The 26,112-nt window shown below is 40.4% G+C and overlaps 11 protein-coding genes and 1 further gene across 11 annotated transcripts; 7 read left to right on the forward strand and 5 right to left on the reverse strand.

Annotated features, from left to right (window-relative positions):
- Nucleotides 1-253: 253 nt before the first annotated feature.
- GTR1 (Rag GTPase GTR1) lies at nt 254-1,153 on the forward strand (the record flags this gene model as incomplete). Its single annotated transcript, XM_003644391.1, has 1 exon — nt 254-1,153. The coding sequence occupies one exon, from the start codon at nt 254-256 to the stop codon at nt 1,151-1,153; it is 900 nt and encodes a 299-aa protein (XP_003644439.1).
- Nucleotides 1,154-1,435: 282 nt separating this feature from the next.
- On the reverse strand, nt 1,436-3,028 carry NDI1 (NADH-ubiquinone reductase (H(+)-translocating) NDI1; the record flags this gene model as incomplete). Its single annotated transcript, XM_003644392.1, has 1 exon — nt 1,436-3,028. One exon carries the CDS (start codon nt 3,026-3,028, stop codon nt 1,436-1,438), a length of 1,593 nt encoding a protein of 530 aa, XP_003644440.1.
- Nucleotides 3,029-3,712: 684 nt separating this feature from the next.
- CWC2 (active spliceosome conformation promoter CWC2) lies at nt 3,713-4,702 on the forward strand (the record flags this gene model as incomplete). The annotated part of the gene is made up of 1 exon (XM_003644393.1): nt 3,713-4,702. The coding sequence occupies one exon, from the start codon at nt 3,713-3,715 to the stop codon at nt 4,700-4,702; it is 990 nt and encodes a 329-aa protein (XP_003644441.1).
- A 121-nt stretch (nt 4,703-4,823) lies between these two features.
- On the reverse strand, nt 4,824-6,521 carry PRP28 (mRNA splicing protein PRP28; the record flags this gene model as incomplete). The annotated part of the gene is made up of 1 exon (XM_003644394.1): nt 4,824-6,521. One exon carries the CDS (start codon nt 6,519-6,521, stop codon nt 4,824-4,826), a length of 1,698 nt encoding a protein of 565 aa, XP_003644442.1.
- A 291-nt stretch (nt 6,522-6,812) lies between these two features.
- PEX5 (Pex5p) lies at nt 6,813-8,534 on the forward strand (the record flags this gene model as incomplete). Its single annotated transcript, XM_003644395.1, has 1 exon — nt 6,813-8,534. The coding sequence occupies one exon, from the start codon at nt 6,813-6,815 to the stop codon at nt 8,532-8,534; it is 1,722 nt and encodes a 573-aa protein (XP_003644443.1).
- A 546-nt stretch (nt 8,535-9,080) lies between these two features.
- On the forward strand, nt 9,081-10,079 carry MNN10 (alpha-1,6-mannosyltransferase; the record flags this gene model as incomplete). Its single annotated transcript, XM_003644396.1, has 1 exon — nt 9,081-10,079. The coding sequence occupies one exon, from the start codon at nt 9,081-9,083 to the stop codon at nt 10,077-10,079; it is 999 nt and encodes a 332-aa protein (XP_003644444.1).
- Nucleotides 10,080-10,418: 339 nt separating this feature from the next.
- Nucleotides 10,419-14,207, forward strand: SWI1 (Swi1p; the record flags this gene model as incomplete). The annotated part of the gene is made up of 1 exon (XM_003644397.1): nt 10,419-14,207. The coding sequence occupies one exon, from the start codon at nt 10,419-10,421 to the stop codon at nt 14,205-14,207; it is 3,789 nt and encodes a 1,262-aa protein (XP_003644445.1).
- Nucleotides 14,208-14,328: 121 nt separating this feature from the next.
- Ecym_1399 lies at nt 14,329-17,404 on the reverse strand (the record flags this gene model as incomplete).
- A 257-nt stretch (nt 17,405-17,661) lies between these two features.
- Nucleotides 17,662-19,581, forward strand: MET12 (methylenetetrahydrofolate reductase (NAD(P)H) MET12; the record flags this gene model as incomplete). Its single annotated transcript, XM_003644398.1, has 1 exon — nt 17,662-19,581. The coding sequence occupies one exon, from the start codon at nt 17,662-17,664 to the stop codon at nt 19,579-19,581; it is 1,920 nt and encodes a 639-aa protein (XP_003644446.1).
- Nucleotides 19,582-19,638: 57 nt separating this feature from the next.
- Nucleotides 19,639-20,340, reverse strand: RMI1 (Rmi1p; the record flags this gene model as incomplete). Its single annotated transcript, XM_003644399.1, has 1 exon — nt 19,639-20,340. One exon carries the CDS (start codon nt 20,338-20,340, stop codon nt 19,639-19,641), a length of 702 nt encoding a protein of 233 aa, XP_003644447.1.
- Nucleotides 20,341-20,558: 218 nt separating this feature from the next.
- TRS23 (TRAPP subunit TRS23) lies at nt 20,559-21,332 on the forward strand (the record flags this gene model as incomplete). The annotated part of the gene is made up of 1 exon (XM_003644400.1): nt 20,559-21,332. One exon carries the CDS (start codon nt 20,559-20,561, stop codon nt 21,330-21,332), a length of 774 nt encoding a protein of 257 aa, XP_003644448.1.
- Nucleotides 21,333-21,467: 135 nt separating this feature from the next.
- SPP41 (Spp41p) lies at nt 21,468-25,925 on the reverse strand (the record flags this gene model as incomplete). Its single annotated transcript, XM_003644401.1, has 1 exon — nt 21,468-25,925. The coding sequence occupies one exon, from the start codon at nt 25,923-25,925 to the stop codon at nt 21,468-21,470; it is 4,458 nt and encodes a 1,485-aa protein (XP_003644449.1).
- Between the last annotated feature and the right edge of the window lie 187 nt (nt 25,926-26,112).

A 26,112-nucleotide genomic window follows, 5' to 3' on the forward strand; every position in this document is an offset into this window, starting at 1 on the left:
GGCGCTACAGTGGAGCGAACGGAAAGTTCGGTAACTTTAAATCCAGTAAGAAGCGTTAAAGTGCAAGGAATTTCCAAAGGTTTCCAGCGCAGGAACAACAGGCAGGACATTTCCTTCGAGGATTTAAAGGCTACTTAGGGAGGTAGTAAGTATACTGAATACAGGGTGTTGGCGGTTTGTTTAAGGTGAAAGCTTTCTGTATATGTTGTTGCATCGGAAGACTGGATAAGTAGAACAGTGACTGAAGGAACAAATGTCATCTAACAATCGTAAGAAATTGCTATTGATGGGCCGTTCTGGGGCTGGGAAGTCTTCAATGAGATCTATTATTTTTTCGAATTATTCTGCGTTTGATACTCGGCGACTAGGAGCTACCATCGATGTAGAACATTCTCATTTGAGGTTTCTGGGTAATATGACTTTGAATTTATGGGATTGTGGTGGGCAGGACGTATTTATGGAAAACTATTTTACACAACAGAAGGATCATATCTTCCAGATGGTCCAGGTTTTGATACATGTATTTGATGTGGAATCGCAGGAGGTTATAAGGGATATTGAGATATTTACTAGGGCTTTGAAGCAGCTAAAGAAATACAGTCCGGATGCCAAGATATTTGTTTTATTGCATAAAATGGATCTTGTGCAATTGGATAAACGAAATGAATTATTTGAAATAATGATGAGTAAACTTCAGGAAGCTTCAGCGATATATGGCTTTCCGGACTTGGTCGGTTTCCCAACAAGTATTTGGGATGAAAGCTTGTACAAGGCCTGGTCCAAGATTGTTTGCTCGCTAATTCCCAATATGAATGTGTACCAGTCCAATTTGAAAAAGCTAAAACAAGTACTGGATGCAAGAGAGATTATTTTATTTGAAAAAGCCACATTTCTTGTGGTGTGTTCTAGTAATACTTCAATGGGAGAATCACTTGATCCCAAGCGATTCGAAAAAATCAGTAGCGTGATGAAGAATTTCAAGCAAAGTAGCATGAAACTTAAGAGTTCTTTCAAGACATTGGTTTTGAACGATAATATCTATGTCAGTGAGTTGTCACCAAATATGATATGTTTTATTGTTTTGCACAGAAATGACGACCCGCAAGACATGGTGTTGGAAAACATCAAGAAGGCAAAGCAGTACTTCCAATAGGTTTTCATTGCGCCATTAAAAAAGATATTAGTACTCTGAAAACTATCAGACCCCTCTCCTATGTATGTATAAGGATATAATGGTGTTTTGTTAATCATCCTACATAAAACAAAAATAAATTTGACGGCTCTACCAATAATAATAGACTGGTATTTTTTCTGCTTTTATAAAGCTTAAAAAGAAAGTGTTGATGCAGTTGAATATACACTAAAGATAACTAACTTAAAATGGTACGTTATTAGGATATTAATAATAAATAACAAGGGGATTATACTCATAACACTACATCTCCTTGAAACAGTCCCTTTTGAAGAAGGCCAATTTTAACCAGTCGGCAATGACCTTAAATCTGGATCTTGCTGAAAGCAACATACCCAAGTATGTGACCCTCCAGATGTAGAAAGTTAGCAAACCACCACCGGTGTAGAAGGACCTCTTACCATATGTAATGTCTGCAATAGCTCTGTCCGCACCCAAGTAAGCCAATGCACCTAGGTGAATATACTTGAATGGCTTGAGGCCGTTCTCTTCGAAAAGAAGATCCACCTTCTCTGTTCTTTTTGATAATTGGGCGTGGAAACCGCTGATCTTTGACATCTTGTCAAAGATCTTCACCAAGTACTCGGCTTCCTGATGGGCTACTTGAGCAGTTGGTGCCAAGCCAGCAAATGCATTGTCACCGACAGCAAATATATTGTTTGTGCCCTTCACCAACATGTAACCATTGACAGCAAGACCTTTGGTGCATGAGTTTTGCTCAGGAATCTTCTTGAATAAATTAGAAATAATTGGTCTAGCTTTGTTACCTGTAGCCCATATCAAAGTACCGTATGGAATCTTAGTTTCCACAACTTCGCCATTTTCCATTTTAGTCTTGGCAATCAAGTGGTCCTGCTCAACTTTGCCCACTGCTGTTTTTAACATCAAGTTGATTTTGGTTCTCTCCAAGACATCCTGAGCATAAGATGTCAGTTTTCTCTCAAACATATTCAACACGTTTGGTAACGCCTCAACCAAGTGGATTTGAACTTCTTCGGCAATAGATGGCATAAACCTTTTTAAATCCTGGTCAACATAATCCTGAAATTCACCAGCTGTCTCTACACCAGTAGGACCGCCACCAACAACAACAATAGTTAGCAACCTCTTTCTCTCAGGATCCCCCTTAGGCAACAAGTTTGCCTTCTCGACGTTAGACAAAAATCTTTTCCTGATTTGTACTGAGTGTGGGATCTCCTTCAAAAAGTTCCCATGCTCTTCCACACCTGGAATTCCAAAAGTATTAGGCTCTGCACCTACGGCAGCAACCAAATAATCGTACTTAAGCTCCGCAGATTCATGCTGCGTCAAACCCAAGTGATTATCAGGAGTACTTAACTGAGAAATCGTAGATACTGACTTAATCGTCACAGTATTCCTGTCAGGATTGATCGAAGTAGCCTCCGCCTCATAATACGACACATTGCCCTTCTTTTTTAGAGCAAAGTTCACAACTGGCTCAATAATTGATTTCTCATCTACAGTACCAACTGGCGTAGAAGGCAACAATGGTGTAAATAAAAAGTAATTTCTTGGTGATACAATCGTCACATTATACTTTCTAGCATCAATATGCTTCAAAAAAGTAATAGCTCCCCATCCAGAACCAAGTATCACAACGTTGGGCTTGTCATCTAGCTTATGCTCGATAACCTTCACACTCTTAAACGATGAAGTACCTGTTTTAGTATCTCCATCTACCGCCCCCAACTTCTTAGATCCATTGGTTGCATATCCCATCCTACCCTTCACCAATTGTCCAAGTTTCAACACATTTCTCCTACCGTTACCGTTACCGTTCAGGATTGAACTATTCTTACACAGAGCCCCTATCATCTTGAGAATACTTAAAGCTTTTGCTTCTGAATGCCTATACCTGAATACCAGAGATTTTGAAAAGTCAAATACGCATAAAAATCTTGAAAAAATGCTCGAAGCTTTATTATCTCAAATCCGTCGGTGAAAAAAAATTTTAACGAACATCAATCAGTGTACTCCATGACCTACTAAAAAGTCCACCGTGGAATATTATATAAACCTACATATCTTCTAGCTAGTTGATTTAAAGTTTACTAATTACTCTTTTGAAACTGTGAATACTTAGCCTAGCCATTGGCGCAACAATTTCACTCAGATTAAGTATTTGTATCTCTAACTAAAACTCTTCGTCCGAGTTTGTCTTCGCAACTTTTCAGCACTTACTTCCTTTGTCCTCCAGACAGGTCAGTTACTTGATATATGCCTAATTCAATATCTTTGTACTCACTAACTTAAAGCTTACATATAACTCTTAGATTCGGCACTGTAAATGGTCTACTACAATGCTCTGCGCAATCTCTGGATCGACCCCGAGACGGACTCGAAGAGAGAAAAGAGCGAGTTTGATTGGTTCATATGTAGTTGTTTTTTGTTTAGCTCATCAGCTTAGGAATATTTCTGGTTTTATGCGAAATATCAGCTGTCGGTGATTGACGTTGTTGTAGGCATCGAGGTTTTAGATAGGTTAAAGGATTCTTCTAGATGGCGGATAGCAGAGAAGCACCATGGAAAGGCCGTTTTGCCAAGGTGCAAGTTAGAGAAGATGATCTTCCTTCGTTGCTTCCGGCGCAGACAGGTTTATCGTTCAATATATGGTATAACAAATGGTCTCAAGGTCAAGGCAGTGGATCAAGGTTTGTCAATCCGTACAGGTTAGATGCAGATCAGGATTCAGGGTTGACGCAAGGTGAACAAGAGGGCGAGGTGTTTTTCTGTGTGTACTTTTCTAAAGGTATGTGCTGTATGGGGAAGAGGTGCAGATATTTGCATCACATTCCTGATGAGGAAGATGTTGCGAAGCTTGCGATGAAGTCAGATGTGTTGGATTGCTTTGGTCGGGAGAAGTTTTCTGATTATAGGGATGATATGGGCGGTGTTGGATCTTTTAGAAGGAAAAACAGGACCCTTTATGTTGGTGGTATACTGGGTGGATTAAACAATAAGGTATTGAAAGCTGCACAGATAGAGGGTAGGATTCGATATGTATTTTCACAACTAGGCAAAATTGATAGAATAAGGTACGTTGAGGATAAGAATTGTGCTTTTGTAAAGTTCAAGTATCAAGTCAATGCTGAGTTTGCCAAAGAATGTATGAGTAATCAAACATTGTTGATACCTTCCGATAAGGAATGGGATCAAAGGAAAGAAGGTACGGGATTGTTGGTTAAATGGGCTAGAGATGATCCCAATCCTGCAGCACGGAAACTTGAAGAGGAGGAACAGAAGAAGGAGTCATTCAGGGTGATGGTTCAGCTTCTTGAGAAGCAGGAACAAAATATGAACAAACGTGCCGTGGATATAGAACCACAGGAGACTGAGGAAGGGCATTTGCAGGGGATTATTTCGGAGGAACTAATTTTTAAGCTAAAGAAAAGAAAGAGAACTGCTGTTGGATCCTCCAACGCTGTACCCGAGAGTAAGCGTACAAAACCGCGCCCATTGGTTGAATATCCTTCTTCCGAAGAAGATTGAAGAATGATTAGATATAGATGATAATATAACGACTATTTAAATGAATTGCAGATGACCTTGTTGATAGATTAATAATATCATATGTGTAATAATATATCTAGGGAAGTACCGGGCATTTTTATCAGTAGATCAACGCCTTTAAATCATCTTCACCTATATGAAATTGCCTTTTTGCCTCATCGGAAATGCTGTTAGTTCCTGTTACGTCATGTTTCTTTGCAAACTTGAACAGAGACTGTACAAGTCTTGCGTCATCTTTATCTCCCAAAAACGTTAGAGTTGTACCTTTTTGGTTCGCCCTACCGGTTCTACCAATTCTATGAATGTAATCGTCCAACTTAGAAGGCATCTGGAAGTTAACAACAAGAGATACATTTGGAATATCAATTCCTCTGCCTGCAACGTCTGTTGCCACCATAATATCAACTTTACCCTCTCGGAAAGCTTTTAAAGAGTGCTCTCTTTGGGTTTGGGATTTAGAGCCATGTAAAATTGTCACCCTGAATTTGCTTTCTTCCTGGAACTTACGCAACAACCAATCAGCCGTTACTTTATAATTAATAAATATGATTACTGGGGGTCTATAATTGGGAAGTATATCTTGGGTTAGCATTTTAAACCTCTGTTCGTCAGTTGCAACATATTCTATAATTTGCTGGATTTGTGGAGCGCTTCCTGAACCACCAATAGTCACAAATCCGGGATTCCTTAAATACCCATTGGCAATCCTTTCAATCGAAGAAGACATAGTCGCGGTGAACATCAGCGTTTGCTTCTCTAATATGTCATCGGTCCTAGCCAGAATAGTTGTTAACTGGTCCTCAAATCCAAAATCAACCATCCTATCTGCTTCATCTAAGACAAGAGTATACACTTGTTTCAATACCAGAACGTGATTTTCTAGACAGTCGATCAATCTGCCTGGTGTAGCAACCAGAATATTGCAGCCGTCTTGCAAATTGAAAATGATTTCCTCCAATGTATGGCCACCTACTATACTGGTAACCAAACAAGGCCTTTTCCAGTGAGCGCAGAATTTCTTGGCTTCTGCCTCTATCTGCTGAGCCAATTCTCTCGTTGGAGCCAGTATCAATGCTTGCGGTCCATCTTGTCTTGTTATCACATTTAGAGGTGGAAGCTTGGTAAATTTCATAAATATTGGTATTAGAAATGCCAATGTCTTACCTGAACCTGTCGAGGCGACTCCCATAAAATCTCTATTGTTCTGAACATTGGGAATGGTCGCCCTTTGAATGGGAGTCGGCTCCTCATATCCAAGGTCATCCGTGATCACTTTCACTATATCCGTCGGTATAAGCTTCAGTTCGCTCCAATTCCTCAGCGGATGCTTCATACCCCCTCCTTTCGCCGTTATATTAAAATCTTCTCTTAAAATCCTCCAATCTCTCTCGGTCATTTCAGATAATTTCTTCTCTGTCCACCGCTTACTCATATAGCCATCCACTGCAGAACCCTCTCTCGCTCTATAAAGCACATCTTTCACCTTCACCTTTGTCAGAGGTTTAAATTCAGCTAGTGTATCTTCTTTTTCATTCCAGTCAAAGTTGAACTTGCTTCTCGAAACCCTCTCTACGCCCTTGACCTGCCGTGAAGAAGCCTGATCTATTATTTGCTCCTCAGGCTCTACTAATACCCTGACCTTCTTATCCCGGACTCGATCAGCACTGTTAAACTCTTTATTACGTCTCTCAGCAGCTAAAACCAGCCTCTTCTCTTTATCCAAAAACCTTGGCTTTGTTATTCTCCCCTTAGAATCCTTGCTGTTGCTTAGCAACTGGTGAATGTCTAAAGGTCGCATATTAACATCGGCTGCATAACCTAATCCTAAAGCGGTTTTCTACCTTCACAACCTCCTAACATCTATGTTCACTCGATGTCATCGACCACATTGCATCAAACTTTTTACTCGGGATATAATTTCATGAAGTTAAAAGGCGGGGACGGAATTCCAATAAATCAGAAAACCGTACACACTATAAAACCCGAATTAGCAAAATGTTAGCTAAGGCTACTACAAGTCACATTTAAAGGTTGTAGTTGATTCTGTAACGAGGTTAAGTGAGAGAAACTAATAGTTGATAAGTGTAAGATGAGTGCTGATTGTTCTGTTGGTGCTAATCCTTTAGCGCAGTTAACCAAGCGCACGCAACAGGATAGAACATTGCAACATGGCACACATGTGAACCTCCAGCACCAAAATGATGGAAATACGTTCAAATCTACAGGTTCTGTAGTGAGTGACTCTAATAAGCTCCATATGGAACAGTTTATGGGTAGGAATACAGCAGCAGAGAATAGGTATATCAGTTCACCTCTTTCGGGCCCTTTATCGCTTTCTGGGGCACACCAGCAACAAACTTTTATGTCTTCACAGTCAACAAAGGAGTTGGTGAATAATAATAAAGGTATAACGAATAGTGGCTTGATTAGTAGTTGGTCGCAGGAGTTTCATCAAAAGACGGCGAGTCCCGATCAAGCGAGTCCTGTATTATCGACTTCGTCGATGAATTCTGCGTCTTCAGGTGTAATTGGGAATGTAGCAGGGTATAGGCCTCTAAATATGATGAGGCCAGCCATGGGTCTTCATCAGCATATTCCCAGAATGTTACATACCCCTCAGTCGCAGCGGGAAGAAACTGCGTTAAACAGAGAGGCATGGGATCAGCACTTCAAGGAATTAGAGCAGGAGGTTGAGAAGACGTTAAATATTTCGGATGGGGACATTCAGGAATCATCTGTTCCAGAGAACATCGTGGTTGAAGAGGATTACCAGAACAAGTTCCAAGAAATATGGGACGATCTACATGACCGTGCAAATGATTCGGGGTTGGGAACTGAGATGGACCAGGATTGGGAAGTTGATTATCAACGCTACTTATCCGGTCGGACTACACGTACTTCGGAGTATAAATTCGAACAGGATAATCAGTACATACATAATCCTAACGCGTACGAAATTGGGTGCATTTTAATGGAGAATGGTGCCAAGTTAAGCGAGGCTGCCTTGGCATTTGAAGCTGCAGTCCAGGAGAACCGCCAACATGCGGATGCTTGGTTGAGACTCGGGCTAGTGCAGACGCAAAATGAGAAGGAGCTAAGCGGGATAAATGCCCTCGAACACTGTCTCAAGGTAGATCCTAACAATCTTACGGCAATGATGACAGTGGCTATTAGCTACATAAATGAGGGCTACGATGTTAGCGCATTAACTATGTTGGGCAAATGGTTAGAAACAAAATACCCGGAAGTGGTTCAGAAACGTACCGATGAACAAGCAGACAGATTTAGTTTGAGCAAAGTAATTACTGATCAATATTTGAAAGTCATTAACACACTTCCCGAAATTGACCCCGACGTTCAGTTGGGCTTAGGCGTCTTGTTTTATGCCAATGATGAATTTGACAAAACAATTGACTGCTTTAAAGCCGCGTTGCATGTACGGCCAAACGATGAGTGCATGTGGAACCGTCTTGGTGCTTCCTTGGCAAATTCAAACCGTTCAGAGGAAGCAATTCAGGCATACCACAGGGCCATACAACTAAAGCCCGCTTTTGTGAGAGCTCGCTATAACCTCGCCGTTTCTTCTATGAATATCGGCTGTTATAAAGAAGCTGCTGAACAGCTACTCACTGCGTTATCTATGCATGAAGTTGAAGGTGTAGTAATGTCGGCAGGTAGCGGGACTGTTCCCTCTTCCAACATCCTAGAAACGTTGAAACGCGCATTTATGGCCTTGGAAAGACGTGATCTACTTGAAAAGGTGGTCCAGAATATCGATTTGAACCAGTTTCGTGATGAGTTTAATTTCTGATTTAAGTGTCTATATCGAATACAGCTTATTTTTCCATACCGAATTAGTTTTGCTTTAGTGCATATAATACATACATTTACCCTGGACATCCAGTAAAGAAATACGCAAGCCTTTGGGATTATTTTCAAAAGTTGGAACTGGTCTTTAGAAGGTTTCACTATACAATATAATCTATAGCTTAATAATGCGCTTCGTTAGAGGAGCCTGCTATCCGAACATGCTCTTAGATGCATGCATCCCATAAGAAACATTCGATGCACTCCATGGAAGCATGATAGCCTAGTTGAACAACAAAAGGCCCAGCTAATTAGCTCAACTGATCTGTATTTCGGTGGTTATTCTTAGGTCCCTTGGATGCAGACTCAAAAATCACTAAAGACGATTTATACAGCAGATTATCTCAAGTATAATAAAACGTAGCCCCCAAATTTCATTGGTTTGGTTAACTGAAAACACTACATATTTAAATAAAACACTATATTTATCAAACTCTGCTATAATATCTGAAGGCTGTTGAAGAGCTAAGTTAGGATATTAAACTCCGCAATGAGTTCCAGCGTTCCATATGATTACCAATCTGAAGAGGATCTGAAATTCAGAAGCAAAGCAGGGTTTTTATCAGCTGGGAGGGTCTCTTTTGCAAAATACAAAAAATGGGGGTTAATTATATTCACAGTGCTGTTTGGTCTGTACTGGTTGGGGACGGATTTTTCGTTTTGGAAGAAAGACCCTCGTATTGTTATTATACTTGCTGCAAATGAGGGAGGAGGTGTATTAAGGGCTAAGAGTGAGCAGGAATGGGCAATTGAAGGTATATCAGTAGCAAACAAGAGGGCATATGCCAAACGTCATGGCTATGGGTTGGATATTAAGGATTTGACAATTTCTAAAAGGTATTCTCACGAATATCGGGAAGGTTGGCAAAAGATAGACATTTTGAAACAAGCTATGAGACAATATCCGAATGCAGAGTGGTTTTGGTGGCTTGATGGCAGTACTCTAATAATGGAACCAGACAAGAGTTTAGAGGAACACATATTCAGCAGGCTAGAAACCTTGGCAGAACGTACCTTGAGCTTTAACCCATTGGACCTACCTCCAGATATTCCATATGTCGATTACAGCGAGCAAATCGACCTCCTCATTACTCAGGACTGTGGAGGATTCAACTTAGGCTCTTTTTTCATCAAGAATAGCGAATGGAGCTCCTTACTACTAGACATGTGGTGGGACCCCGTGGGATACGAACAGAAGCATATGATCTGGGAACACCGCGAACAAGACGCTTTGGAGACCTTGTACGCTAATGAGCCATGGATCAGGGAGAAAGTCGGATTCCTACCTCTGCGTAGCATCAATGCATTCCCTAAAGGTGCTTGCGCAGATTTCAGCGATGACACCCGCTACTTCTACAATGAAAAGGACCACGACTTCCTTGTTAACATGGCTGGTTGTAGTTTCGGCCGTGACTGTTGGGGCGAGATGCGTCACTACGCAGGCCTCATGGAAAAGCTTAACCGCAGATGGTACTCATTCCTATTCTAGTACCTGACTCGCTCGAATGCCATCTCAACCCCCTCGCATTCCTCCATTGTCTGCAATTTAACCAGTTTTAATATTATCTCTTGATGGGATTGATTCACCGTATGTAATTACATTGTAATCCATTAATCACAGGTAAATTTTTTTCAAAATATACAAGGGGGTTTCAATTAACTAACATCTTGCTTCGCGAAAGCAACTAGAAAGGTTCATAATAGAGAATATTTAGAGCTAGATTCAATTGTAGCGTTGTGTTATAGGGTCAAAGAGTGGCTTTTTATGTTGGTTATTAGATTTTAGAGGAATTTTATAGATAAGGAGCCGAATTTTTGTTTTTTTGCCATGGAGGAGCAATTTGTATTTGCCGATGATAATCAACAACATCAACAGCAATCAGACGTGCCACAGCGCTCGCTGAGTAGCAAAGAAGAATATTTGAATTTCTTTGATCCAACACCTGTTCAGGAAGATGTTTCATCACAGGGGGCTCAAAATCTAACACCACAAGCTATTTTGGCGAGATCGTCACTATCCAATGTCAATTCGCCTATTTTTAACAGCGGCATTGGCAATCATGGTAATAGCAATATGAATGAGGGAACCCCGGATAATATTTCGAGTTTGAATGCCAAAAGATCTGATAGTAATAACACTGAAAGCACGAGCTATCATAATGGGGTACCTTCTTTATCGATGTCTCCTTCTATATTTACTCCGGCCGTGCCAAGTAACATAAGTACTGGAAATGGGACGGTACAGCGACCTCCGAATTCTACCCCAGGAGCTGCTCCATCTCCTCAGCAGATACTGTCTCAGCAGGCAACGCCGCAGGCTCTTTTGGGTGACATTTCAGAGGATTCAAATCCTGTTAGTCAAGCACCGAGCAGCAGTAAAGGCAATCATGTGTTTGCAGACCGTGCTGCTATGTTTGCAGCACTTCAACAGCGGCAGCAGCAGAGACAACAAACTTCTCAGCAGCAACTGCTGCTGCAAAGACAGCAGGTACAGAATCAGCTTCAATCTCAAGTTCAGCAAGAGCAGTCTCAGATGCCACAACAACAGCAACAACTCCTACTACAGCAACAGCTTCCCCATAATCAACGGCAGAAGCAACAACCACAAAGATTACAGCTTTTGAAGCAACAGAAGCAGTTGTTTCAAGAAGATCAAGGTACACATAGTTTTGTGGATCCTCAACAACCAATTTTACAGCAGTTGCAGCAACAGAGATCCATGTTGCCACGACAGCAATTCCCGGTGCAACAGCCTCAGCAAGATGTCCGTCAGACAATACCATCTACTCAAACAATGCCACCTACTCAACCATCTACCCAACCATCTACACCAGGGGCATCACAAGCCACAAATCAAAGGCAGATGCTTCAGAACTTTGAACCTGAAGTGCAAAAACGTGTATCACAAGAACTAAATGGAAAGCAGTATGAACTTTTTGTGAAATATTTTATGGAGCACTGTAAGCGTTGTAGCATTCCGTTCAACCCGAGTCCGGAAATTTGCGGCATACGGGTCAACTTGTTTATCCTTTATATGCTAGTGCAGAGAATGGGTGGTGCTGAAAATGTCACTAGGATTCAGCAATGGGGGAATCTGGCCCAAAAACTACAAATATATGCTCCAAACAGTGATGAAGAGCTTTCTTCGTATTATTATAATACCCTAATGTCGTATGAAAAATACTTAATGACCCCTGATGGGATGAAAGAAACTCAAACAAAACGCATGATATTACAGCAGTGTTTGCAGGAGACTTTAAGGGCTGTTCAACAGGAACAATTTGAAAAGAAACAAGTCCAGCCGCAGGTTCCAACACCAGTCCAATCTCAGCTTCATCCACCCCAGCCTCGCCAACAGCCTCTGTCTATAAATCAACCTCAAACACATCCTCAACCCCAATCTCAAACTCAACCTCAACCTCAATCTCAGTCCCAGCCTCAGCCTCAATTATCACAGGCCCCAATAGTCCAACATATGATACCCCAGCACCACCTTCACCAAGCAAAGATGCAAAGCCTTCGGGAAGCTCAAAAGTTGAAACAAATGAAGCCACGAAAGCCCAGAGTAAAGAAGAAAACAAAGAAAGAGTTAGAAGAAGAAAGGAGACGACAGGAAGAAGCTCAAAGGCTACGAGACCTACAGTTGGAAAAACAAAGGCAAGAACAAAAACTTCTATTAGAAGAACAACTAAGGGAACAACAAGAACTACTGCGGGAGCGCCGTAAGGAGCAAATACGTAAGCTACCAAAAGTCTACAAAAGGTCAATGATAAGAAATTATGTTCCAATTAAAAGACCAATTGAGGGTCAAAATGGATATGATATCAAGGGACTCGCGCAGTTAGGGGAGAAGATCGATGCTGTAAAACCTATATTTTTATTTGCTCCTGAATTGGGCACCATTAACCTGCATGCAATCACTATGGCTTTACAGTCCGAAAATAACTGTGAAATTAATACAGCATTGAATACTTTGTTGGTTACTAGTGCTGACAATATTCTGAGAGTGCCCTTAAAAGAAACTCCGGAGTTGTTGGATACGTTATGCATTTTGGCATGTGACAAGTTGCACAGACTGTATAAGAATGATTATCACAGAAAAGTGACACATGATGGAATTCAGAAAGCATATAATGTTCAGGAACTATTATCGAAACCGTCCTCATCCTGTAATCATACATATCAAGCGATGGATCAAATATTAACGGCGTACAAAAAGCAAGAAGATTTTCCTGCGGAGGACGCTGTTATAGAAGTTGATTCTTTGACTGGAATAGATATTTCCCAGTATCCTATTACACCAATGGAGTTGCCTTTGGATATTGGGCCAGATGAAGAGGATATACCAGTCACAAAGGTAGATCCCCCCAAATTTAGGCGCTGGAGTTATATATTCGACTCCTTGAAATCAGATGGTTTAAAGAAGGATGATGAGTTGTCTGTAATATCATATATGGCAGCATTAAGAATGGTTCGGAATGAAGTGGATACATTATTTACCGATTGCCACAAGCGCGGCGCGGAAGACACCCATATTCTTTTTATTGATCAGCTTTCAACTATATCGATGATTCTAAGAAACCTTTCATTTGATGACACAAATGCTACTGCAATGGCAAATAATGTTCATGTTAATCGGTACATTTTTGAATTATTATGGATGTTGTTTACGCAGATGAAAAAGTTTATTTTCCATAGAAAAGTGCTTAACCTCAAGAAAGACAGTATAATTATTCTATCTAATTTGTCTCATTTATTAAAGCTAGACAACGTTGTTGATGGATGTATGCTATTGTTTTTGATTTTGAGCTTTGGAGAGCCAAAAGAGGAATCCCAAACCAATCTGAGGCTAACCTATCCTGAATATTCTATGAAGATTGAAAAATATCGTTGTTATGGAGTAGATGTGATCTCAAAGATAATGTCGCTTGGTTATCCAAATAGATCTTACATTAAATCCATATTGTTGACGAACTTTGATGAAGAAACTCCAGAGAGTAAAGTATGTCTACAGGTATTGCGCCGCTATAACGGTAGCCATAAATTCAAGTTATTTAATGACGTTTTCTCATTTATCTCATCAACGGTGCCATTTAGGCAATTAAATCAAATGCCCAATCTGATAGAGGAGTCGGTCGCAATAATTTTTCAAGCAATTACAGCTTCATTAGCATTGGTCAAGTTCATCAATCCGTCCGAGGAAACCCCATTTGTAGAAAATAATCTTCCTTATTGGTGGCTTACTTCAGAAGAATACCTAGGTTCCAGTATTCGTCGGTTGGGGGAGGCATTGTCCAATATGAGCGCTCAAAATTCTAATCTCAAAAACTTGAAACCGTTATTTAACCTGATTAGCCCGAAATGCCTTGAGTTAGTAAGGCTATTGATAGAAAAGAGCATGCAGATAGCGTCTATTTCTCCAGATCGAGAGATGAATATTACAGTTGCAAAAGGAATTATGGGTATTTCGAACTTATTTCCAAGTGAACCTGCTGCAATTACAGTGATGATGAATCCTGCTACTGATTCCGACATGGCCAGGGAAATGGAACAATTATATCGCCTAAACAAGGGGATTCTGGCAAAATTGCAGGTATCTAACCTTTCGGGTTTTTAAAAAGGAAATAAGATTTAAACTGGAATAAGCAGTTATATATATTAGCTTATTCATATAATCAAAATTTAGAATACTTGTATATTTTCATTAATTTCCCTATACCAACGACAGGTTTAAATAACTATAAAGCAGGATCTGGGCTTCCTTCAGACTGGAAATAATCCAGTTGGTCGTTCTCACTCTGGATACGTTGTACAATTCGTTCTGCTAAATCTCTGTCCATTACGATAGTACATATATCTTCAACCGTCTTTTTTTGCAACCTCTTATAATTTTTACACCTTTTCTTCAAATTGTAATAATCAATATTGGATAAACCAGGAACTGTTAACAAGTCTTTAAACTTGTCTTCCTGAGTATTCGGGGATTTCTGCTGTTGCTTGAGGGACTTCCCAATTCCTACACAAGTTGAGGGATCAGGTTGTTCTCTTCCCATTTTCAGATCCAATATGATATTGACAGTCTGAAGAGGCGAAGAAGACCAAATGATTTTTAAAGTTGGTAACTTCATTATCAGTTTTACCAGTTCTAGTTGTATTTCCTCGCGCATTAATTGACTGCTAATTGGATGAACTGTGGAGGATGTTGATGTGTGATAACCCCGGTCACCAAAAGGCTCCAGGGAAAATGACTCTCTGTCATCAAATTCTAATAACAGCGTTGGTATTTCATAATATTTCGACATGCTTTTGCACTGCTTTTCCAACCTACCACTTTTAAAACTTGTTATGAGATCTGCGATAGATTTCCTTTCAATACAAATATTGGGACTGATGATGTAATCTCCGACTGTTAACATACATGGCACAACTCTAATTCCATAGCGGTAAAGCAACCCAGCCAAAGGGGCCCTAAATTCACGGATATCAACAACAACAACTTCGTTAAATGGTTCCAAACTTAACTGAGCACCAGCGATTCTAGTATTTTTTCGATTTTTCATTTGTAACTGTCTTTGCGTCAAGTTCTTATAACGCGATAAATCTTCTGCAGCTTCAAAGTGCTGAGCTAATGTAGCATTTTCTCTAATTAATTTTGTGAAGGCATCTTTCTCTTTTTTTATTTCTGATAAATGTCTCTGTTCCTCCACACTATCGCCATAGTACATAAAATAAACCTTAGTATTATTATTAGAGTGTATGCCTCTGTAAACTTCTATCCGACGAATAAATGTAAGAGATGGCTCATACATAATAATAAATGACGGTATTATATCATAGAGAATTGTAGCCTCTGATGGATGATCGTAGCAGTCCATGTAAACCTGGTCAAAACGATCTACGTAAGAATATCCATCAAGCTTCTCAGCCCAAAGTTGTTCTGATGTCTGAAGGTGTTCAAATTGAGGATTTTCATCAACTAAAAATAATTCATCGTATTCCTGCTGATCTGTCTCTATGAAGTTATCAAATCCAGAATGGTTATTTTCAACTCCATTCAATCTTTCTTGTTCTAGCTCTAATTCTATAGCAGACAATTTAGAATCTATATCATCACCAGTACCTGCGGCGTTGTGTAACTTTGTAACAGCAGCCACGGCGGCTGCACCTCTTGCTCTACGTCTTTTAGAAGAAACTGCTTCTCTTGCAAATGCCCTAGATAATTGGATTTCACCTTCAACTTGTTGTTCTTGTATTTCTTCTGCAGTCTTCTTGACCATTTCACGTCGTTCGATGTATTCCTGTAACTTTCTTATCATTAATTTCCTGCTCCCTTCCTTGCAGATGGAATAACTAAGAATACGCCGTAGCTGACTCCGCGTTCGTTCATTAGAACACATTATTAGTGTTGGACCAGTATATAAAGATGGTTTCGAAGCACGCTCATAGGATATATCTTGGAGAATCGCTAGCAACTGTTCCCACTTTGGAAGTTCTTCTAATTGATAGTCATCGTTGTGGTAAACACGTTTTTTGGAATATGAAATGACTAATTGAGATTCTGGCACCAATAACCACGGTGATTCAGAGTACTTTCTTGATATAGACGGCTTGTTTGCATGTAATATGATTTTAATCATTTCGTAAAAATCAACAGCATCATAACTAAGTAGGCCATGTATTAGCATTCTAAGAGTTGAGATATCTTTGACTAACTGCTTTGATTCATAAGATATTCTATGCCATTTGGGTTGCAACTCTGCGTGAATAGACTTCATGAAATTAGAATCCAATGCATTATCAAACTTCCAAGATTCCAGTGCAATATCATCGATTTTCCTGACCAACTCATCCACACATTTCTTTAGACATTCCATGAGACCAAAATGTATTTTATTCATAGAATCGGTAAGAGATACTTTAACTTCTACAACCTTATTATTTTTATCAAAATTCAACGATGAAGAAACATCTACATGGAACCTAGGCCAAAGTAATGTTCGAGTTAGTTTTAAATCTTTCATTTTTTCTTAAAAGGGGAGAAAATTTTGTTACCAGAGATTCTGGCGATTCAGTTACTGCTTTTATGAATCCCCAGTTATTTGAATCCCGATAAATATCTACTATAAATGATTCATTGGAATAATTTGACAGCCGTTCCACATGTAATATAAACAAACCAGTAATACCATTAGGATTTACAATTCCTGAGAGTAGGTCTACAATGAGGATTCTTGATGTAACAGAGATAATCCCACCCTGAAAATACGCTACTACTCTTTGATCCACAGTATGTGAATCTGCATTTATAATAGTTAGCGGCCTGCTGTTTTCATCCTCTGATATCCAAGCTAACTCCATCAATTCATCCTGGATTTTCATATTATCGTGGTCAGTAGCATTCAACAGAAGTACCAAAGACCTTTTATCACGTTCATCTATTTTCATAGGTGTTGCAAGCACATGCACTAAATTAGAAATAACAGGGCCCATCCCCAAGCCTTTAGCCATGATTAAAAGACAATCCTCAGAAACCAACATGTTTTCTAATATAATCTGCTGGAAAGGTAACGACAGCGACAACTGGATTTCAACCGGCCGAATATCCTTGATATCAGGGACTCGTAAGTCACTTCTAGCACTTCGGGCAATTAGAGGGTACAATGCATCCTGTGAACCTTCATCTGCATCTGATTTTTGCGTCTCCTGGGTACCTTTTAGAAAAACTTCTTGGTTCTGCTTCTGCTTATCTTCTAAGCACGACAGTTCATGTTGCAATTCCTCCTCACCAGATTCATCTACTACAAAAAGAGACATAAGCTCTGACACATAAATTATATCAAATACAATATATCCTTCAAAACCTCATTCTTTTCCAAAAATGATGATAAGTGAATGTCAAGGTCTCTTACAAATGAAATTTCCGTCAATATGAAAAAAAAAGTCGAGACCAATCTTTCGATATTTAAGAACACCATCCAACCACAAGAAAGAACCAATAAACCAGTCATTCAACTAAATAACCAAGTTGGTATTATATCCTTTAGCGAAGTTTGTCTTTCCCAAGGCCAAAAATGTATAGAATCATAGATTTGTATGATGAAATAGAGGGACCTGCCATATCATTGGAATTTTTCCCTCCAAAGACAGAACCAGGTAAGAACAACCTTCTAGCACGTATGGCGCGGATGAGTGCTATGCATCCATTATTCGTTACTGTGACATGGGGAGCAGGAGGTACTACTTCTGAAAAGACGCTTGAACTAGCTGAATTTGCGCAACGAGACATGAATCTTACAGTTTGTATGCACCTTACCTGTACGAACATGGATAACAGTATATTGGATGCTGCTTTAAGGAGAGCGAAAGAAGCAGGTATTAAAAATATTCTTGCTTTGAGGGGTGATGCTCCTGTTGAGGAGAACTTTGATAGTACTGGTGCAGGTTTGGTGCAGTTTCGATATGCAGTTGATTTGGTGCGATACATTAAGACTAATCATGGAAACGACTTTTGCGTAGGTGTTGCAGCATACCCCGAAGGCCACTGCGAGGGTGAAGCGGATGGCAGAGAACAGAGCCCTTTAAGAGATTTGCCATTCTTGAAGGAGAAAGTAGAAGCCGGTGCTGACTTTGTTATAACTCAGTTATTTTATGATGTTGAAAAGTTTCTAGCATTTGAAGAATTATTCCGTAAGGAGGTTTCAGCAACTCTGCCATTGTTCCCAGGTTTGATGCCTGTAAATTCTTTTTTATTGTTCAATAGGGCGGCAAAGCTGTCACATGCTTCCATTCCAGATTCCGTTCTCGACAGATTCCCTCACCATGTTCGAGGTGATGACATGCAGGTAAAAGAAATAGGTGTTCAGGTTATGGTTGATATCGTTGAGCAAATTTGGACGAGGACAAATGGACGTGTTAAGTGTTTCCATTTTTACACGCTGAACCTAGAGAAATCAGTTGCAAATATATTTGCATCATCCAAAATATTGTCTACAATTGCTGAAGATGAATCGGCGTCCGAAATTGATGTTGAAGCTGATGGTGATCTTACCATTGAGGATGGTAAAACAGAAAGCAGCGAAAATCTCAAGAAAAGGAGAAGACAATCTAGCATGAATAGTGAACGGCCATACAACCGTGTAATTCTTACTGAAGGACATAATTTTGATCTAAAATGCAATGGAGCGCCGCCACGGAAGGTTGTGCTATCAATATCGCAAGGCTCTGGTTCGCTGGGCCGTGATGCAACTTGGGATGAATTTACTAATGGGAGATTTGGTGACTCTAGATCACCGGCATATGGTGAAATTGATGGGTATGGGCCGTCTATGAAAGTGAGCGTAAAAAGGGCCTATAACCTCTGGGGGTCCCCCAAATGCCTCCAAGATATAATCACCATATTTACTAGATATCTTGAGAGTTCTATCGACACATTACCCTGGTGCGACTTAGGATTATCTCCTGAAACTGCTTTAATACAGGAAGAACTCATAGAACTAAACAACCGAGGGTATCTAACGCTTTCTTCACAGCCCTCAACTAATTCCAGCAGTAGCTCCGACAAAATATTCGGTTGGGGTCCCGCTGATGGTGTGGTATATCAAAAAGCTTTTGTAGAGCTATTTGTGCAAAAGCATGCTTGGGAGAATGATTTGAAACCTCGCATAGAAACATCTTCCGGTAGCTTTAGCTATTACTTAGGGGATAGTTCAGGCCATTTTGACTCAAACATGGAACCTCAAAGCGCCAATGTTGTAACATGGGGGGTATTTCCAAATTCACAGATTTTGCAAACAACAATCATCGAGGAGGAATCCTTCAAAGCTTGGCGAGATGAGGCGTTTAGCATTTGGCTAAAATGGAGTCAACTTTTCCCCAGAAATACCCCAGAAAACACATTCCTCAGGCAAATGCACCAAGACTGCTACATCATTTCTATAGTATACCATGACTTTACCGATTTTGATGGTCTATGGAGCACACTATTGGACTGAATTTAGTATATATATATATATTATATATCGGTATCATCATCATCATCATTCGTGTTATTATTTTCTTGAACGTTTCCTTCCAGGTGTAGATTGCATTTCGCGTTCTTCTTCAAGTTTATATTCCAGATACGCACAAAGTTTCTGTTCCCTATTACTATTCCAAGAAGGAATGAGGCCAAATATCATCTGTACCGTCGAATTAGTAACCAAAAACACCCCTCTGTTAAAAATCCCTCCCGGTAACACAATTAGCTTTCCCCCTAACATCGCCGCCTTAAAAGCAGCAATGGGCTCCAAATTCATCAAATAAAACAACTGCCCGGTCTTATCTTGAACTGTTAATTTATAGACATGATAACTTTCATTCGCTGTTGCCAATGGGGAACACCCTCCATCACCATTGCTTTTCATGCCCGTACCCCTATCCCCATTATTATCATCATCCGCATCTACATCCACAGAGGTAACAAGATCTTGGTGCTTCGCTGAACCCATCCGATCAACCATCTGCTTCCGAGGATTAAGTCGTACCCCATACTCATCAACTTGCGCTAATTTAGATTTAGTTACGTTCTCTACCATACATATTTGAAACAATAACTTCCGATCTACCGCCTTACATCGCTGTTCCTGCACCTTCACCGAATCCCAAGGTTCGTTATCATACGCCTCACGTAACAAACTCCCGGTAACACCTTGTCCAAACCATCCGATTCCATCATCAGTAATATCTGAGCTCAGAATTCCTGTTCCAGTCATCTAAAATCTCCTATATCTATCTATATAGTCTAATAAATTTGATATTACATCTCGTTTTCATTAGCGTCCAGTTCGATTTCAATCAAATATAAATATACTTATATATATGAACAACAAAATAAAACAAAACAAAACTGGATCGAAATCTTAACCTTCTTCATCTCTTGGTTCTCCACCAAACAAAACAAAAAGACAAATAATACAGCTGCTACGGGACCATGGCAATCAAGTCCTTACTTATAATCAACAAATCTGGGGGACTAGTATACCAACGTGACTTCATCCCGTCTCCTCATGGTAAAATGAATAGTAACGAATACCTAATTTTAGCCGGTACACTTCATGGTGTGGTTGCCATCGCAAGCCAACTTACGCCAAAAGCCCTTCAAGTATCATCGACCCAAAATTTATTACCACTTCCTTCTCAAGCAACAGCTACCGCCGCCAACGCAGCCAATGCAACGAATACCGCCAACAACGGCAGTACCACCGCCTTAGGCGGTTATGGTGATGGTGCCGGCAGTGGAAGTGGTAGCGGTAGTGCTGCTAACAGTTCCCCATCTGCGGCAGCTGCTGCAACTGCGGTAGCTGCAGCTGCTGCTGCTGCCCCAGAACATACTGTTCCTTACATACCATCACTGGGAATGGCGGCTAATGACTCAAAACCCCCTGGACGACCCATGGGCTCATATTTAGCCCCTGATTATTTTTCAGATAGCTTTATCAGTTGGAATAAATCGGGGTTAAAAAGCATTGTGACCAACGATTTCTCAATATTTCTGTACCAAAGTTTGACAGGGGTCAAGTTCGTGCTGATTAGTACTCAGCAAAGTACTTCAAACGCTGCGTTGCATCTAGCAGACAATTTACTGCGTAAAGTTTATTGTCTTTATTCAGATTATGTCATGAAGAATCCCTTCTATTCTGCGGATATGTTGATTCGTAGCGAACCGTTTGATAAGAAACTACATGCCCTTGTGGCTAACTTGTAAACGTATATATAATATATACGAGTTATAGAAAACAATATAGTATATTATTACAAATCTGTCATTTGACAGTACTATATATGATAATGAAAATCATAGGGTGAGAATGAAGTATATATGTATTTGTTTTATATGAATTCAGCGAGCGTGTGTGCCTATAATGTGCCTCGTAGAAGTCTTCAATGGGGAAGGCGCTGAACCTTGTTGGTCGTTCGTTTCACGGCTTCTTTTGTTGCCGCCGCCAAGGTTGCCACGGCCACTTGATAATTCAGGATCAATTAATGCAGCGTCTGTGACGGGCATCAATGTGATCGAGTCGTTAGAAACAGCGACCGCAGTGGTATCACGGTTACTATTTGGAGATTCCAATGGAATTGGAGAAGCCTTACTCTTTGTGCCCTTTCTAGGGAATATACCCTTTGCTTCATTTTGAATTTCTGTTTCTATTTCACGGGCTGTAGTTAATTTGTTTAATCTGATAGCTATTAAGTTCAATATCTCTTGTTCGCTTACCGAAGTTTGGTTCTCTTTCTGCCCGTGGACTATTCCTTGCAGTGACGATGAAGAAGAGGAGGAGGGGGGTGGTGGTGGTATCATCATCGAACTACCACCTTCTAACTTAATTATACGCTCTTTGTATTGTTCATCAATCCACTTACGTTTTTCCATGGAATCACCTTTTCCAAATAGGACGTTAGCTCGTTGGTTTAGACGTGAACGCAGATCGTTATCACGATTACGTTCAACATTAGCTTCTCTCCATTTACGTTTACGTTCTTTATTAATTTCCTTTCGCAGCAATGCAAGCTCAGTAGTATTTAAGAAGGATTTAACACGACGCATTAGGGGAATCATTTTTAGAGGGTTTCCATTACTATCTTTGGTTGGGATATGGAATTGATGTGTTTTTGCTGCATGCACTGTAGGTTTCTTAAGAGCTGTAGAGAGAACTACGCCCCCTGAAGGAGCAGCAATGGTCGGATTGCCCAGAATGTAGGAAGGCTTTTTCTCCTCTATTCTGGACAATTTTGATGAGTTTATACTTTTAGTTGTGATAATTCTTTGTGCAGACTGATTTGAAGGTTGTGATTGTGTGCGCATCATCATCATTTCTTGAGCATTAGTATTATCTTCTTCTTTTTTTAAAATATTATGAGTTAACGGTGTAACGCCATCTAGGTTTAATACGCTTTTAAAACGAGGAGCAGTTTTTCTGTAGATCCGTTTTGTAGTTCTAGCAACATCAGAATCTTCATTTTCATCATGTTCATCATCATCTAAAGAGGAATCAACCATCTCCATATCCATTCCAGCTACAGCTGCCGATGTTGCCGTTGTAACAAAATCGTCTAGATTCTTTAGTTGATCCAACTCTGGTAATAGTGTTGAGATGGTATTGGAGATAATTGATGTTAGATTTGAAGGAAGAGCAGCATTTTCACCATGTGTGTTGCGCAACTGTTGTTGAACTAAACGGTTTACTATATCCTGGAATTGCGGGTTGGAAGTTGTAGTAGCACCTAGGTCAGCATCAATGGATTCCGGAATAGATGTCCCAGGCTCTAACTTGATGCGTTTTGGAGCTGGAGCTAGAGCCGAAGCTGGAGCTGGAGCTAGAGTTGAAGCTGGAGCTGGAGTTGAAGCTCGAACTACATCTGAGGCTTGATTTGTTCCAGCAGAGTCCATAGTATCAGAAGATGGGTTTGGTGTCTTCCTTGTCTCATCCTCAATATCTATTATCATTGGGCGACTATGTCCGGGCTCGGTAGTTACAAGTACTGCTGTATCAACATCTTCAGACTTTGTAATATTAGCATTTACCGCTCCATCAACTTTCTTCTTTGGTGCTGCAACAGCCTTCATACTAAGTAATGGAATCCTTTTTGCCTTATTATCATCTGCTTGCATCTTCTCAATGTCTTCTGTAGTACGAATAGCAGCATAATTTTTGGTACTTCGAGACTTCGCAATTGCCAAGGCTTGGGCAATGGTGACACGAGCCTGTTGAAGCATTGAACCTAAATGCTGTCTAGATTCCTCGGGCGTTGCACCAGCAGCAGCAGTGGCTCTAGCAGCAGCTTTTAATGTATTGATGATTGGGAACAACGCTGCCGGAATTATTCTGTTACCAATGTTCAGTGTAGCAACCTTCTTTGCCTTGGACCTCTTTTTCTTTAATACTCTACTGTTAGCGCGTCTATCTGATGTTTTCTTTCTTCTCTTGGCGATCGGTAATGCGTAAGGCGGGTGAGGCGGAATCACCCATGGTGGATGGAATAGTACCTTCTCCCTATGGACTACTGTCTTTCTATGAGGGTCAAACCCTACAAAGACTGTCCTTGATGCAATAAGAGAAGAGAGCTCAGAGGGGGATTCAAGCTTGCCCAGCAATGGTACCTTGGCCAATGAACCCTCTATATCATTCAAAGCTGAAGCATTTGGATTCTTGCTAAAATTGAATAAAGGTATCTTTTTTAATGCAGATAATGGAATGCGTTTCAACATTTCTTTTCTTTCCTTCCTTTCCTTTTTCTTTCTCAGCTTACGAACTTTAGATAAGTTCGCATCTTGTGATACCGTTGAAGCAGCTTTGGCAAGCTCCTCTGCAGTAAGAAGTCTGTAGGGTTTTTTGGGCTTACCAGTTTTTGTCAATTTTAAAGCTGCAGGATAAGGAGGGCCCTTCGCCACAATTTCTTCCAACTGCTTGGATTCAGCTTCTTGTCTTTTGCGTCTTTCATCTTTTAGTTTCTTCTTCTCATCAAGCTGCTTCTGGCGTATCAACTTTATCTGTTCTTTAGAATCCTTATTGCGCTGAGAATTACGCTTACGTGCTTGACTAGCACATTCTTTTGCAACCTTGAGAAATCTCTTTCTATATAGTTCCTCCAGAGATGATAGAGGTTTCGGCTGATTGGATACAGAGATAACCGACTTTAAGTTTCCAGTTTTGCTCTTCTTCGCAGTAGTGGCAGTAGCAGGAATAATTGTAGCAGCTGACTTTATTGCTCCTACTTCTGTTACTGTAGCGTCCGCCATAGATTTCTTTGACTTTTCGGACAGGGTCAAGGCAGGTTTCTTTTTTGTTGATGTTAGACCTTCGGGTAGTTGCATACTTGATAACTCTTTGTTGAACTCTTCTATGACAGAAGGATCTAGTTGATCTTGAACTTGTTCCTGGAAAGCCATAGCCATGGCATTTTGCATTATCTGATTTAGATCAAAGGACTCATCAACACTACCACCCGTACCAATATTTATACTACTATGAGTAATTCCTTCTTGGGTAATTAATTTTGAAGACGAACTAGGTTGGGTAGTATCGCTGGAACTGCCAGCAGATGGTCCAAGAGGCGACATATCCGCACTGGAACGAGAAGAGTGAGAAGTTGGCCTTGCAGGCGCTTGGGTTTCATTGAAAGAAGTATTCACTACCTGATTAACCATCTCAGCAAGAGCCTTGGAAAACACCTCCTCGTCATATGTCGATGAACTCTTGGTAGCCTTTTTCTTTACGGCATCTTTCTTCTTTTCAGCACTAGTTTTACCCTTCTTCTTACGCTTTGAAGATTGAAGTTTCCGTAGAGGGGGTAATAACATAGGAGCTGCCGCCGAAGAAGAAGTTAAATGCTTCGACTTAGATTTTGATGATTTTTCCGTTATACCTTTACGTTTAGAGGCCGTGTTCGACGAGCCTGCGCTCGACGACTTCTTTGTCGCAGAAGTAGATGCCGTTGTGCCCATTAATTCGTTTTCGAAAGCCTTTAAAGTTGCATCCACTAAAGCTTGTGTTTCTGCATCACCTATTTGGTGGGATAATGATGGAGAAAGTGAACTAGCATCTGTCTGATTCATAAACCCCTTGATCACATCCTCAAAGTTTAAAACATCATCGTTTGAACTGGTATGCCTATCCCCCTTAGCTTTCTTCTTATCGTGCTTCCTCTCCTTTTGGCTTGATTTCTTCTTACTGGACTTCTTATCCTTCTTTGATTTCTCACTTGAAGTAGTCTCAGAAGTTGAAATATAAGATTTTGGTTTCGATTTCGGTTTAGACTTAGCCTTCTCCTGGTTCCCATTTTTATCATGACTAGGCTTCGCCTCCCGTTCATTCAGCTGCTGGAGTGACTCCAAAATAGCCCTCCTTAGCTGTTCATCATCATGATCTAAATGTTCTCTTTCATCAGCTTCTAACCCTAGCATTTGTTGACTGTGGGCATCGTACGAATCATTTGCATCCTGGTCCGCCTGAAGAATCTCTTGCTGCAGAATTTTCGCCCAATGTTCTTCCTCATTATGATTTCCCGCCAACTGGTCTCCATCACCATCTGGTTCACCCCCTTCAGCATCATGTTCCATCCTTCCGATGGCCTGAGCAACTACTGCCGCTAAGTCATCATCTCCAAAATGAGTGGTTTCTGGCAAATCAGGAATCTTCATTCTATGACCATCATCATTACCCTTATCAGCCTGCTCACTGCCACTAACTTCCTTCGATTTCTCCTCTAAATCCGATACCTCCCCATCTTCTACCGAAGCTGCAAGTAAGCTACCAACTAGCTCGTGAAAATTTAATTCCTCCTCCTGATCTTGGGACATCCTTACAATACACACTTTATCACCGACCAGATACCTTCCTCAAAACTGCCAAAACCAATCTTTATAACTATCTTCGCAACGAAAAATGAGATGAGTCGTGTGTGTAGTAGTAAAGGACTTTCCTTTATTTACTGGAACCGATAATTATGAACTAGCAAAAATCAACTATCATAATATACGCATTAAA

The sequence above is a fragment of the Eremothecium cymbalariae genome, chromosome 1 (assembly GCF_000235365.1).
Source record: "Eremothecium cymbalariae DBVPG#7215 chromosome 1, complete sequence".
Taxonomy (NCBI): domain Eukaryota; kingdom Fungi; phylum Ascomycota; class Saccharomycetes; order Saccharomycetales; family Saccharomycetaceae; genus Eremothecium; species Eremothecium cymbalariae.